This window comes from Ictalurus punctatus, chromosome 19 (assembly GCF_001660625.3).
Source record: "Ictalurus punctatus breed USDA103 chromosome 19, Coco_2.0, whole genome shotgun sequence".
Classification (NCBI taxonomy): Eukaryota; Metazoa; Chordata; class Actinopteri; order Siluriformes; family Ictaluridae; genus Ictalurus; species Ictalurus punctatus.
Genome location: NC_030434.2, coordinates 15,498,069 through 15,512,163, shown reverse-complemented (window position 1 = coordinate 15,512,163; position 14,095 = coordinate 15,498,069). Strand labels below are relative to the sequence as shown.

Here is a 14,095-nt window from a genome sequence, read left to right as displayed (position 1 = left end):
GGCTTTGATATAATTGCTTCTACTCCCTATCTAGCGTACTACACGCGCAAGGGAGAGCTATTTGGGATTCAGCCAGGCTCTCATGCTGCATACTTTGGCGCCTGGATGATGTAGGCTGAGTTTATAAGGTTTAAAGTATACTTTTCTTTAGGGCTTATTTTCTACCGTGTATGAGTCGCCTCTAAAACAGTACAGGTTTGTGTTTTTATGTTTATTTTAAAGTAGAGTTAAAGCGCTGCAGTAAGCACAGGGTAGTTAGCTGTTGCTGTGGTCCATGCTAAGGAAGGTAAGCAGAAAATATCAATAATTTTACGACATATTACTGACGTTTTGTTTTGTCCTGACAGCTCGCAGTGCTTCATGTAAACCCCGTGGAGTTGTAAAGAGCAGGCGTGCTTCAGTATTTCATGCTAATTGTAATATATTTTTGTAAGAAGTCTCCAAGCTAGCTAGATTGCTTGTTGGTTTGGCTGCACAGGAGCACTCCATGTCAGTGCTTATGCATGTGTCCTATAGAGAAACCTGAACTGAGACTACTGCTGCAGACTCTTTTCATGGAAAAGTAGCCAAGGCAGTCTCTACACGTCTCTTAACAGTCTATTCACAGTCCCTACACGTCCCTTAACTGTCTCTACACGTCTCTTAACTGTTTCTTAACAGTCTCTACACGTCTCTTAACTGTCTCTTAACTGTCTCTTAACTGTGTCTTAACTGTGTCTTAACAGTCTCTACACGTCTCTTAACTGTCTCTACACGTCTCTTAACTGTCTCTTAACTGTCTCTTAACTGTCTCTTAACTGTCTCTTCACAGTCTCCACACGTCTCTTAACAGTCTCTAAAAGTCTTCAGGTGGCATCATGGACTCATTTACATATTCAGTGACTCAGGATTGTTTGTGTGTTACATGAAGAGTTTCTGAAGACACTTAGAAATGTTTCTTACAGAAAGAAGTCTTCTTCACTAATGCCTCCAAGAACTTTCTGCATTTTTGCCGAATAGGGTCAAACTAATTATTTACAAACTACTACAATAAATAAATAAACAAAATGAAAGCATTGATAATATTTGGAAAGATGGATACAAAGGAAACGGTTACGAATGGAATAAGTTGCTTTTATTATTTGTAAATATACAGGGTGTCCCCAAAGTCTTCATGCAGAGGTGGACTGTGTTTAAAGCCGGGTTCACACACTACGATTTTGGCTACGATTTTGGCTACGATTTGGTTGTCTGAGACATATTTTGAGAATCCTAAACGATTCCTATAATCATAGGCCAAAATCTGTAGTATTTAATTGTTAGTTTGATGTGTTCCCTGACAGCCGATTAACGGCCATTGCGAACAAATTTTTCTTCCGATTAAATTCAGGCAGTGTCAGAAGATTTGAGGCACAGTCCTGTAGTGTGGTTTGTCCTCCTCCGTCTGAGTGTTCTTGACTGTTGTACAGTCCGACATGAATGACAGCTGAGATCCTACAGTGTGACATGGCTTACAGTGGGGATCGTGTTCGTACAGTCTGACAAGCAACAGTCGCAAAGGACTATTAAAGATTGCACAGTGTTCACCCGGCTTAAGCCAGCATCAAGTGGGTTATGTCTTCGTCAGTAAATGTTCACTGCTCGGTTGGTCTCCAACACTTCCACTCTTTTCGAATTTGTTAATAAGTTTAGGAACAGTGTCGTGTGTGTGATGTGCTCGCCGTGTTTCCTATTCAAATCCATCACAACCTTGCGACAGCTTCCCAATCCAGCCATGAGAATGATTTCATTATGTTCTTCCTCTGTCAAAGGCATTCTTAAAGGCTACCTGAAAGAAAAAAATATAATATTAATTAAGTATGAAAACTTTTGTAAGACATTTAGCTAAAAAAGCGTTAATTTACCCTGTGTATGGAGACTTTTGGGACACCCTATAGAAGAAGAGTTTAAAATGAAGAACAGAAATCATGTGAAGGTGGGAGGAAACAGTCACTAGATTTGTCTCAGTTTTATGTTTTGAAGTAAAGCTTCTAAGTGAGTATGAATAATTGCCGAACCTAGCGTTGAATAAATGGTGGAACCATTTCATTTCGATCTAAAAGTATGATTTGATTGCAGACAGCACAAACCCAAAGCTGGCAATGACACCACAAAGAGATGGCACGACCTCTCTTATTGACAAGACCATGAAGATGAGGAGAGAGGAACAGGAGCGCCAAGTTCTCCTGGCCTGGGCAGTTCTCAACATCTCTCTGGCTGGAATGATTTACACAGAAATGTGAGGGATTCTGCAAATATCTCGCATAAAAGTGATGCATAATATCATATTTTGCACTCTGGCAAGTTAACCAGAATGAACATGTGTTGTAGGTCAGGAAAGCTGCTGAGTAGATACTATAACATAACTTACTGGCCCATCTGGTACATTGGTAAGTGTGGATTTCCAGATTTAAAAAAAAAATACATATTGTAATAGAATTCTTCAGAGGACCTTCATCATATAATCTGACATGTTGAACAAATATTGTCACGCAATCTGTTATAAAATTCAGCCAAGATTTTTTTGAGATCATCATATTTGTTCTAACTATTGTTATTTATTTATTTATTTATTTATTTATTTTTTATTTACCAGAACTAGCCCTGGCCTCTCTGTTCAGCCTGAATGCCGTCTTTGATTTTTGGAAGTACTTTAAGTACACCATGGCACCTTCAACCGTGGCTCTCTCTCCCGAGCAACATCGTCTCCTCGGCCTTGACAACTCTGGTGATTATGGATGACCATCATGCGAATATATCTGCTGATACTTAGCTATATTTTACATTTCTTTGGTGATCCATTTAAAAATCTTTTCCCCTCCTGTACACAATCCCAAATGATTTCCTGTTCACTATACTTACTGACTACATCAGGTTTAACATTGGTGTTATAGACATAACACAGTATATGCCTAAGAGAACGTCCGTTTATGATTAAGCTCTGACTGCCTTTATGCTAGTTGTTACCATTTCTTGCACATCTCAAATATGCCAAAAAATAAAGACTACATCTTTGTTTGGCTGTCTGTACATAGCAATAGACTTTGCTTTCTGAGCTGTACACCTTGTGTCTGCAGGAATTCAGGCTTCCCCGCCCCAAAAGCCGGAGAAGAAAGAGACTCCGGTGGCTTCCCAGTCATCTCCACTGCAGGGACAGAATGTGCTCAGTTTCAGCCCTGCGCGACCCCCCAGCACGAGTCCAAAGTTTTCCCCCAGCTGTGTGTCTGGGTACAGCCCACCTCTGAGCAACCCTTCTTCACCGGGCAGCGGCAGACCCTTTTCCCCTTCTGTGGCATATGGCAAGGTCTGTAAACACAGCACTGGAAACAAATTTATTATTATTTGTCCTTATAATAGCCTATAGAGTCACACCTTCATGAAGCCAGAGCTTCTGTTTGTTAAAATATGTTACATTTCTACCACTTATAGAACTGGTGTCTCTAAAAAATAGCTTACGTTTGCAGTTTTATATTTTGCATTTTTTAAATTTATTTTTATGTATTGTTATAATGTTATAACTTTGTTTAGTATGTCAATGTCCTTTGCAGCTGTAGCACTCAGATTTCCCCTTGGGGATCAAGTAAATCTGTCTTTCTATCTAAGATGAACATACACTATATGGCCAAAAGACCATCCCATTCCAAAATCATGGGCATGAATATTGACTTGTTCCCCCTGTGCTGCTATAACAGACTCCACTTTTCTGGGATGGCTTTCCACTAGATCTTGAAATGTGGCTGTAGGGATTTGTGCTCATTCAGCCACAAGACTATTAGTCAGATGAGGCACTTATGCTTGGTGAGGAAGCCTGGCACAAACTTAACATTCCAGTTCATCCCAAAGGTGTTCAGTGGGGTTGAGGTCAGAGCTCTGTGCAAGACTCTCAAATTCCATGGTAAACCATGTCTTTAAGGAACTCACTTGTTCACAGGGGACATTGTCATGCTGGAACAGATTTGCTTGTGTCCCCTTAGGTTCAGTGAAGGGGAAATTGTGATTCTACAGCTTACATACAAAGACATTCTAAGCAAATGTGTTTCCAGTTTTGTGGCAGCAGTTTGAGTTTGGGGAAGAACCACATATGGGTGTGATGTTCAGGTGTCCACAAACTTTTGGCCATATAGTTTATTAAAGCTTGGTTATCCAGCTTCCTTTGTATTGTATGCTAAGCAAACTAAGGAATAAAACTTATGACTTGCTGTCATAGGAAAATAGATTCAATGAAGGCATTATGTGATGTGGCCCAATGTAAAGAAGGGTTACAGTTATCACTTTAAAGTTGATTACTTTCCTAGCACAAGTCCTGAAGTGTTTTATTCTTCTTATACCACAACATTATGTCAGCAATTTCAATTTATTAATGAGCAACATATACTTTTTGACAATTTATCGTCACATTTAATGTAGAGGAATGTCTGAGAGACAAATTACTTCCTGTTATCACTTATAACGACTGTAAACATTCCTTCCCGTTTCCAGCCTCTTGCTGTCTATGACAAATCTTTCATGATAAATGTTATTAGCAGATTGTCCTGAAAATATAGCAATGTATTTTTTAGGTACTGAACTACAGTCCATCTAGCAGCTCCTCTCCTTACCCGAGCAGCCTAGGTCCAGCAGAAGGCACAAGTCTACGAACACGCTACCGCACATCCCCTTCTGTTTTTAGCTCTCCCGGAGGGAAGGAAGACTACATGGATGACCTTAAATCTTTGGAGAAATTCCTTCGTTCAGAGGAAGAGAAGAGCCACCGCAGCCATCTGGGTAAAGTGTAATGTCATAATACAACCCCAGGCAAAAATTATGGAATCACCACACTTTGTGGATGTTGACCCGGCTTTTTTATTTCATTGTAAATAAACAAAGCACAGATATGACACACAACAATTTTGCTCAATAGATGAACGTTCTGGTTTTGTGAAACATACCTCAAACAAGTTAAATTACATTATTAGAGGGGGAAAAATAATTATGGAATCACCTTGTCATTTTCATTTCTAAAACAAATACCAAATCTAAAAATCCAAATCAGTCTGCAGTTAAAAGGGAGTGCTTACACAGCTTAACCTTTGACTTTTTGAAAGGAAACATGGCCCCAACAAGAGTGTTGTCAATTGAAACAATGGAAAGGATTATAAAACTCCTTCAAGAAGGAAATCCAATTCGGAGTGTGGCAAAAGATGTTGGTTTTACCCAACCAGCTGTGTCTAAAATTTGGTGCAAGTATAAACAAAATGGGAAGGTTATAAAAGGAAAACATATGGGTAGACCAAGGAAGAAATCAAAGCGTCAGTATAGAAAACTCAAAGCAGTATACCTTAAATAGAAAATGTACAACAAAACAAATGAAAAACAAATGGGTGGAAACAGGAGTCAGTGTTTGACAGAACTATAAGAAATCGGCTGAATGAAATGGGATTTACGTATGGAAAAGCCAAGTGAAAACCAGCACAAAGACCTAAACAGAAGAAAACAAGGTTACAGTGGGCTAAAGAGAAGCAGTCATACAGTGTGGATGATTGGAGGAAAGCGATATTCAGTGATGAATCACGACTCTGCATTGGTGAAGGAGATAATGCTGGAATTTTTGTCTGGTGTTGTTCTAATGAAACATATAAAGATGACCGCCTGAAGAAAACAAATAAATTCCCCACTCATTTATGATATGGGGTTGCATGTCAGGTAAAGGACCGGGGGAGACCTCAACAGTCAATGCACAGGTGTACATTGAAATTTTGGACAAAAATTGGACCATGACAAGCCTCTGTCCTGCAAAGTTGATCCGCCATTCGCTATTCGAAAAACTTGGAACCAGCTTGATGGAGAATATGATTTTTTTTTTTTTTTTTTTTTTTTATTGTTGATGACACCATAATTTTTTTTCCTGTACTTGATCTAGAAAAAATATGGCATTAATTAAAACAATTTCATTTAATTTGTTTGAGGTATGTCTCACAAAGGCAGAATGTTCAGCTATTAAACAAAAACGGTTTTGTCTACGATTTACAAAAAAGGCCAGGTGAGCAACCAGGTGTGCTGATTCCATCATTTTTGCCAGGGGTTGTAGATGTAGGATTTCATACATAAGCTTATCTTGAGAATTTGTGTGTGTGACTCTTCATCAGGGAGTCCAGAGTCGACATCTCCATCACACAGTCCAACCTTCTGGAATTATAACCGTTCTGTGGGTGATTATGCTCAGAGTCTGAGGAAGTTTCAGTACCAGCCCGCCTGCCGCTCACAAGCTCCCTCTGCCCATAAAGATGAAACTGAACTGGGATCCAAACAAGCCGCTGAGGAGGTGAGCTTTTTTATTATTATTATTATTTTTTACTTTTATTTTATTTTTCAATTTATTTGAGGTATTATACAGGATCTAACAAAAATATCATGTTTACATTTACATCTATTCATATGGCAGGTGCTTTTATTCACAGAGACGTAAAACTGGCAGATTTGTAGAGAGCTAAGCAGTTATGGGTAAAGATGCATGTCTTGGGATTTGAACTTACAATGTGCTGGGGACAAAATTGGATATGAGAGCAAAATCCACAAACTCCAAAAAAAAAAAAAAAAAAAAAAAAATCCTGATCTCCTACTTTTCCCCAGTCATTTACCCAGATAGTGATTTCAGCATTTGAATACTGGCCCGTAAAATGTTTAATCAGGTATTTGAATACCTGCACATCCCTATTGTATGCTTCATAGTGGTGTGTGGTGCAGTTTTTTTTTTAAGTTAGCCAGGCAAGATTTGATGTGTGTTGTCTGAAGTAGTTTTGTGTTGCTTAGGTCTGGGCACGGATCACAACCAGTCGTGTGGTTTCTGACAGCATTGACAGCTGGACTGCCAAACTAAGAAACGTGAGTTGCCAGCAGTTGATGTTACATGCTTTAGAACAAAAAACTTTAGACTGAACAAGCAAAATAGGGTTCTCAGAAACAAATGTAATGACAAAAACCCAAACCATGCCATATAGCATTTTGATGGCATTGTTATTACTAATATTTTCATTGTTGGAGAAGGTCAGATGTGCTGTTCTCTCCCATGCAGTGGATAAACGACACCATTCTGGTTCATCTGGTTAAAGAAATCGATTCTATCAACGGCCAACTCAGGAGAATGGGCTGCCCAGAGTTACAGATAGGAGGTATCTGCTCATATTAGTTATTTCCAGCACCTTGTATTACATTTTTAAATTCTCATTTCATGGTTTCTTTCCCACCCACCCTAGAGGCCAGTATCAGCAATCTGAAACAAGCCGCTGTAGTCAAAGCCTCTGCCATTCCCACCCTCAACACTATAGTGCAGTACCTGGACACCACATCCAACCAGGAGTATCTAGTAGAGCGAATCAAGGGTAATCACCTTTAGACACAATTTCAGACTGTTCATGTGGCTTCATGTACATTGTTGAGTTGCTTGTGTCTGGTTTATATATACATGTGTGTGTGTGTGTGTGTGTGTGTGTATGTGTGTGTGTATATATATATATATATATATATATATATATATATATATATATATATATATATATATATATAATGTATGTATGTATGTATGTATGTACTTATGTATTTTTTTTTTTTAATTGCTAATGCTACTCTAGAGCTGGCCCACAGCGGCTGCATGAGCTCCTTTCGCTGGAATGGTGGAGGGAACCTGAAGAACCGGAAATGGGATACAGACCTCCCAACTGACTCTGCTGTGAGTTCCACTGTCATGTTATGGATGGGAAAGAATGCATGTGTGCATTTACCTACCTCATTTAGCTGACACTTTTATCCAAAGCCCGTCCCTTTGGAGGATTTTGCGATCGCAGAAATGAATGCAAACTCCACAATATTCAGAGGAGCTTGCAATTTTTCAAAATTACTGCAGATATGGGCCAAGACACATCATGTGATGTCATCACAACGTACAGTCAGTCAAAGCCCTCTTCGATTCACATGCATTGAACATAGGTACAGTTAAAAGGTCTCATTTACCAGCAAACATCACTGAGAATGACAGTTTCGTGCAACTGCACTTTCACCAATTCAAGTAGTTTGCCGCAAAAAAAGCACAAAAAAAAACTCCACAAATTGTAGCGCAAATTATGAAAGGCCGCAGCAAAATCAAGTATTTTTTGTTACAACAATCACAAAAAAAACTACGTGAAACCCTGTACGGACTGCAAAGACAACTGTTAGACTGAACTTTTATACTGTTTGACTTAAATGACACAGTGGCACTGTAGCTGCTGCATAACTGCTGCATGGTTGCCAGCTTCCATGCGAAGAAATGTCTCAAGGGATGATATTTGCAAACCCTGTCAGTAGTATCTAGTTTTAAAGTAGCATTACCAACTTGTGAGCTCATTTGAATAGATGGTATGTTTCTTCTGTCATTCTTAAACAACCCAGCAGTTATACAGCAACTAGTGTTTTGGCAAAAATTGATAACCTAGACAGAGTTTAACACTTACTGTGCAAATTTTGTTTATGGGTCATCTATTCACATGGTTGAGAGTGAGTCATATAATAAGTAACAGCATTAGCCCCATTAGCTTACAGCCGTCATGTAAAGGACTGAGTTTGTATTGCCTGTTACTGCCAAATAAGACAAAACTGTCTGGTGTGTCTTATGTTGCAGTTTTAGGCCCAGTGTAGTTACTGAAGAAATTAATCTTTTATGAGTAAACATATTGTACTTTGAAGAATATTTCTTCATTTTAGTTCAATACTTTAGTCAGCTTTACTAAGCTTGTGTCCCTCCTAGGGATGTCACGATACCAAAAATCTAGTAGTCGGTACCGACACCATCAAAAGTACACGATACTCGATACCAAAGTCGATACCACGGTGTGGTATAAAAATAAAATTAAAAACTCTCCTGGAGGACATCCTCCTCTGGCTGATACTGGCAGAGAGAAAGAGGGAGAGATTTTAGTTATCAAACACTGTCTGACAATGAGTAGAGGCTACAGTGGCGGTGTAGCACTCCTAAACGCGCATGCACACACGCACATGCGCACCCCCACCTTATAATCTGAATACAAGCATTAGTTTAAATTCACTGATATGGTGGTAGGATAAAAAGATTTATTAAAAGCATGAACATTTGAATAATTATTAGTGACATTAGGCTACATTTAGCTGATAGGACACGGGCTGAATGGCGATGTATGGTGTCCCATTAGGAGGTAGTTTATAACACTGCAATATGTTAGTATTGTTAACAAATAAGTGGCAATCGCTAACATTACATGGAGCATAACGTTAGCTGGTTTCACGGCCACAATGCAAATTCCAGGTATTTCCTCGCTTTTTTGAAATGAACGATGGCATCGGTTGCACACCGGCTTCACAGCATCAATTATATGCTTGTTGTCATCCACCTCGAATGCGAAGTATTTCCATATTCCATACCACATTTCCTCTCAGCGAGTCGGGGCAGAGCTAAACTTGTTAAGCTAAGCTAAACTTCTGTAGTTTTTCCCATCTGCTTCAAATTTTGAAGTCCAGGTTGGTGGACTCTCCTTTTCAGTTCACCCCACATGTTTTCTATGGGTTTCATGTCAGGGGACCTTGATGGCCATGGCAGGACCTTGATTTTGTGGTCAGTAAACCATTTTTGTGTTGATTTTGATGTATGTTTTGGATCATTGTCCTGCTGGAAGATCCAACCATGGCCCATTTTAAGTTTTCTGGCGGAGGCTGTCAGGTTTTCATTTAATATCTGTTGATATTTGATAGTCCATGATGCCATGTGTCCTAACAAAATGTCCAGATCCTCTGGCAGAAAAACAGCCCCAAAACATTAAAGAGCCACCACCATATTTAACCGTGGGCATGACGTAATTTTCCATATGGCTACCACCTCTGGTGTTTATTGTCAAAAAGCTCTATTTTGGTTTCATCTGCACATCTATATTTAACAATGTTTTTTTTGTTGTTGTTGTTTTTTGTTTGATAAACCTGTTTTGTTTGCAATTATTTGATATCGATGAGGGCAGAGTAATTTTTGTGAATCTCTTGAACAAAATATCAAAACGTTTAAACAATAAAGACAATTTTTCACAGCCTTCTTTGCTCATATTTACCAAGGGTACCAATATTAGTGGAGGGCACTGTATACAATGTCACCTCATGGGTAAACACAGTAGCCAAATAGCCACAAGGCAAACTCGTAGCAAAAATGTTTCCCAGAGACCTGATGATTTTCGTTGAATGCTACCGTTCAGTGTGATCTTTTCAAACAGTCTTGCAGTGATTACATATTTTTCCGGTTAGGATAATGACTCTGTCGATTAGTTCAATCACAGTGCTATTCACCTTTTACTATTCAAACAGCTTTGACTTTGTATTTATTTATTAATTTACTTCATTTATTTGTTTACTTACTTACTTACTTCTTGAAGATCCTCATGGATATTCTGTGCACATACCTGGACTCCAGACTTCCTCCTCACCCAAAGTATCCAGATGGCAAAACCTTCACATCTCAGCATTTCATCCAGACTCCAAACAAACCAGGTGAAGCCATAAATAATGCTACGATTTCTGTTTATTTGTAGACATGTTCTTTTTCAGCCCAGCTTTCTTTATTTATTTTTTTGGTATGGTTTATACAGATCTTTCCAACGAGAATCTCTTCTGCATTCACCAAAGCAGCATCAACCCACCTCATTATCAGCTTGTGTATCAGGGCCATATCTACAGCCTGCCTAAGGTACAATATATTCCCTTCCACTACACCCTCTGTATGACTAAAACTACAGCCAATTATAATTACCTTCATTCCTGTGACGTGGCTTGTTGATGTTTACAGGGCAGGAACAATTTGTTCCACACAATCCTCATGTTTCTTTACATTATCAAAACCAAGGAGTCTGGGATGCTGGGGTGAGTTTCACTATCAGCAAGTTACTACTACTCGAGTCCTGTGTGGTCCTTGTTTATTAATCTGGGTGCAAGCAAATGTATTTGTTGACCCATTTGCAGGAGCATTTACACAAGAAACATGGTATACATGAAAATCCAGTTCGGGGAGAAAATAAAAATGTTTGTATCCTATGAGAGCTCCTGTGTGTGTAAATTTTCATATAAGGAGACTCACTAATGTGAGCCTCAATTGATCAGCTTCAAATTGTATAATTGGTATGAGTTACTGTAACTTTATGTAACTTTATTATGTTTTCAGGTTTAATTGGCTTATTTTGACCGCACACAAATTTAACAAATATTTGTTTCATATTAATGACTTGAATAAAAGCGATTCAAAACAAATCCATAAATTAAGACAAGACTAACCTTTCAGACAAAAGAAATGCTTCCCTATACTGTAAAAGGAGGTAGTATGTGTGTTTGTAGTAAATGGCACGCTGCAGTATTGGACGCTTTAGTTCACGCCACACTTTCACCATTTAGTCAGCATTTTATTGTTTTCAGTGTTCTGAGAGTTTAGTAGGTGTCACTAAATGTAAACTGTCATGCATATGCTATGAATGCAGTTAATGACTTGTAGGTGATTATGGACATACACATGAGTACAAAGAAAATCAGAGTTGCTAAAACGTTTATAAATCTAGCATGACTTTTTTTTTTTTTTTTTTTTTTCTTTTCAGTTTGGGTTACAAAATTTCAGTTCGGATTATCAAGTCAAACTTTATTTATAGAGCACGTTTAACACAACAAAAGTTAACTTGCTGTGCTCTACAATAAGAAGTATAATATCCAGAGACAATGGCAACAAATACAATGAGTCTTTGTTTTAAGACTCACTTAAAAAACACTCTGTGACTACATTTTCATGCACATCAAATTCCATTTAAGGTCTATATTCCGGTTGCTGCCATATTCAGAATACGATGTTTAATATGCGTACAGGCATGGGAATATTCCTGTATATATGGTTGTTGTGAGTTTGTCTCAGTTGCCATTCCTAACTACCTAGCCGACAGCTAAGCATCTGTTAGCACCCACAATTCCTTGTGGACTGAGCATGTATCTCCTTTCAGTGGGGTTTCTGAATGTGTTTACATGCAATAAATTTCCAATTAAAACGGGCATATAAGGTGGGAATTTGAGGAATCATTAAATATTGTCTTAACCCCCCCGGGTTATAATTATTAGAAGTCACAAGAACTGATTTCTCACAATGTTTTTGTGTGTGTGTGTGTTTTGTTCTCCCTACAGAAGAGTCAACCTGGGGCTCTCGGGTGTCAACATTCTTTGGATATTTGGGGACTAATGCTGTTACAACTGAGTAAATACAACACTCTGAAACACTCACACAATGAGTGGTATATTGTGCATGGCTGTATGTGGTTCTAATTTAATATTAGCTGGTTTTCCTGTGCTTTGGGGAAACAGCTGCATAGTTCTTTTGGTTCCTAAAGCAGTTGCAGCCCAGCATCAGACACGGATCTTTAAGTGTTTTCAGATTTGACACACAAGTGTGTCAACAGAGAAACTAGTTGTATTTGACGTTGTAAATAATCTACATGTGATACAGGTTTGTTTGATACAAATCTGTAGAATTTTTCAGGATTGAATGTGTGAAATTTGTGTATTTTTATATCTGTGTGTTAGTGAATTGTTCGTAGGCATAAACAGGTATTATTTCTGATGTATTACCTCACCCCATTCTGTACACGCTGTCATGCTCATTCTTAAAAATGTACGAACTAGTTAGATAACAGGACCAGATGAAATGTTGTGTAAGATGCTCACATTCTCTCTGGTTAGGAGTTTGTTACTGAAGATTTTTCTACACACAAGAGTTATGATTGATTAGCAGTCAAGGTCTGCTGTGAGAAAACGTTTCACTAACAAACTCCCACATGAGGTTATGGTTATGTGCCTCGCTCTTTCTACAGTTCGTCATCACACTCACACCAGAAAAGAAGATTTACTCCCCAATGTGAGCCAATTAAGATTTGATCATTCAACAGAGATTACCAGAAACTGTCATTTCCCCAACAGGAAAGGTTTAATTATCAAAATCAGACTCTAGATCAGGTGTTTTTTTTTTTTTTTTTTTAAATGATTCATAAAGGTAAATTACTCTTTTCCATGACTTGACATACTAACATACTACACAGGTCATGTTATTAAGTATTTTCATTATTTGTTGTCTCTTCTGCATCTTTTTTTTTACTACTTGATGCCGGGGTAAACGCTCACAAGGCTGCCAACCATCTTACATATCACCTGCCAAAAAGACTTCTTCGATTTGGTTCTTTGGAGCGTGTTTTGGTTGTTGTTTTGATATTCAATAAACGAAATGGTCATTTTTAGACTTCTGTGTTGATTTTGCAATTATTATGTTCTCTCTTCGCTTTCATGAAGAGTTTTCTTCATATTGGAGTCCGTTTATCCACCTGATGGAATGTTATTGTATTCAAACTGAATATTAAGAATGAGAATACTTTAACCTTTCTTGTTCCTTTCTTTCTTCTTCTTCTTCTTTTTTTTTTTTTAAATATACATTTAATTTTCTAGGCAGTTGCAGCAGGTAGCATTGCCACCTCACAATTCCAGAGTCCTTGTTTTGATTCCTGAACTCTGCTTATTGTCTGTGTGGAGTTTCTGTACATGTGTATGTTCATTTGAGTTCTCCAGTTTCCTCCCAAAAAACACCACACTGGTTCATTCATTTGACTGCTCTAAAGTGTGTGCATGTACATGCTGTACTAAACTATACTCCTATCCAGTGTGTATTCCTTCCTCCCACACAGTGTCCCAGGGATTGGCTCTGGATCCATTGTGACCCTGACCAGGTTAAAGCACTTAATGAAGATGAATATTTTCTTAGCTGTCTTGGGAATTAAACATAGTTGTAATCACTTTAAAGCCAGCTGTATGCTTTAGTTTGTGTTTTGATGTTCAGAAGGTAAGAATGCAATTTAAGCAACCTTTTTTGTCAACAGTAACTGCATGTAAAACATTAAATATACAGGTGCATACAAAAAAAATTATATCGTGGAAAAGTTCATTGTTTTCCATAATTTAATTAAAAAAATGGAACTTTCATATATTCTAGATTCATTACACATAAAGTGAAATATTTCAAGCCTTTTTTTCCTTTTTTATA

General features: G+C 38.1%; 1 protein-coding gene across 2 annotated transcripts; it reads left to right on the top strand.

The window, feature by feature from the left end:
- The first annotated feature begins 46 nt into the window (after positions 1–46).
- Positions 47–13,300, top strand: tmem209 (transmembrane protein 209). 2 transcript variants are annotated; one of them, XM_017494046.2, is made up of 15 exons: positions 47–195; positions 2,098–2,257; positions 2,350–2,408; positions 2,615–2,746; positions 3,096–3,322; positions 4,578–4,782; positions 6,144–6,319; positions 6,808–6,879; positions 7,070–7,166; positions 7,251–7,376; positions 7,626–7,723; positions 10,419–10,533; positions 10,632–10,729; positions 10,829–10,902; positions 12,196–13,300. In XM_017494046.2, exons 2-15 carry the CDS (start codon positions 2,121–2,123, stop codon positions 12,248–12,250), a joined length of 1,671 nt encoding a protein of 556 aa, XP_017349535.1. In that variant the 5' UTR covers positions 47–195; positions 2,098–2,120; the 3' UTR covers positions 12,251–13,300. The 2 variants fall into 2 exon arrangements, with proteins under 2 accessions (XP_017349535.1, XP_047018208.1); XM_047162252.2 differs by having other exon boundaries at positions 48–286.
- Positions 13,301–14,095: the final 795 nt, after the last annotated feature.

Bases quoted from the DNA above. Each gene is read 5' to 3' on its own strand.
- tmem209 (XM_017494046.2), top strand. From the start codon at position 2,121: ATGACACCACAAAGAGATGGCACGACCTCTCTTATTGACAAGACCATG. The intron at 4,783-6,143 runs GTAAAGTGTAAT...ACTCTTCATCAG, and splicing joins GAGCCACCGCAGCCATCTGG to GGAGTCCAGAGTCGACATCT. The intron at 6,880-7,069 runs GTGAGTTGCCAG...TCTCCCATGCAG, and splicing joins GGACTGCCAAACTAAGAAAC to TGGATAAACGACACCATTCT.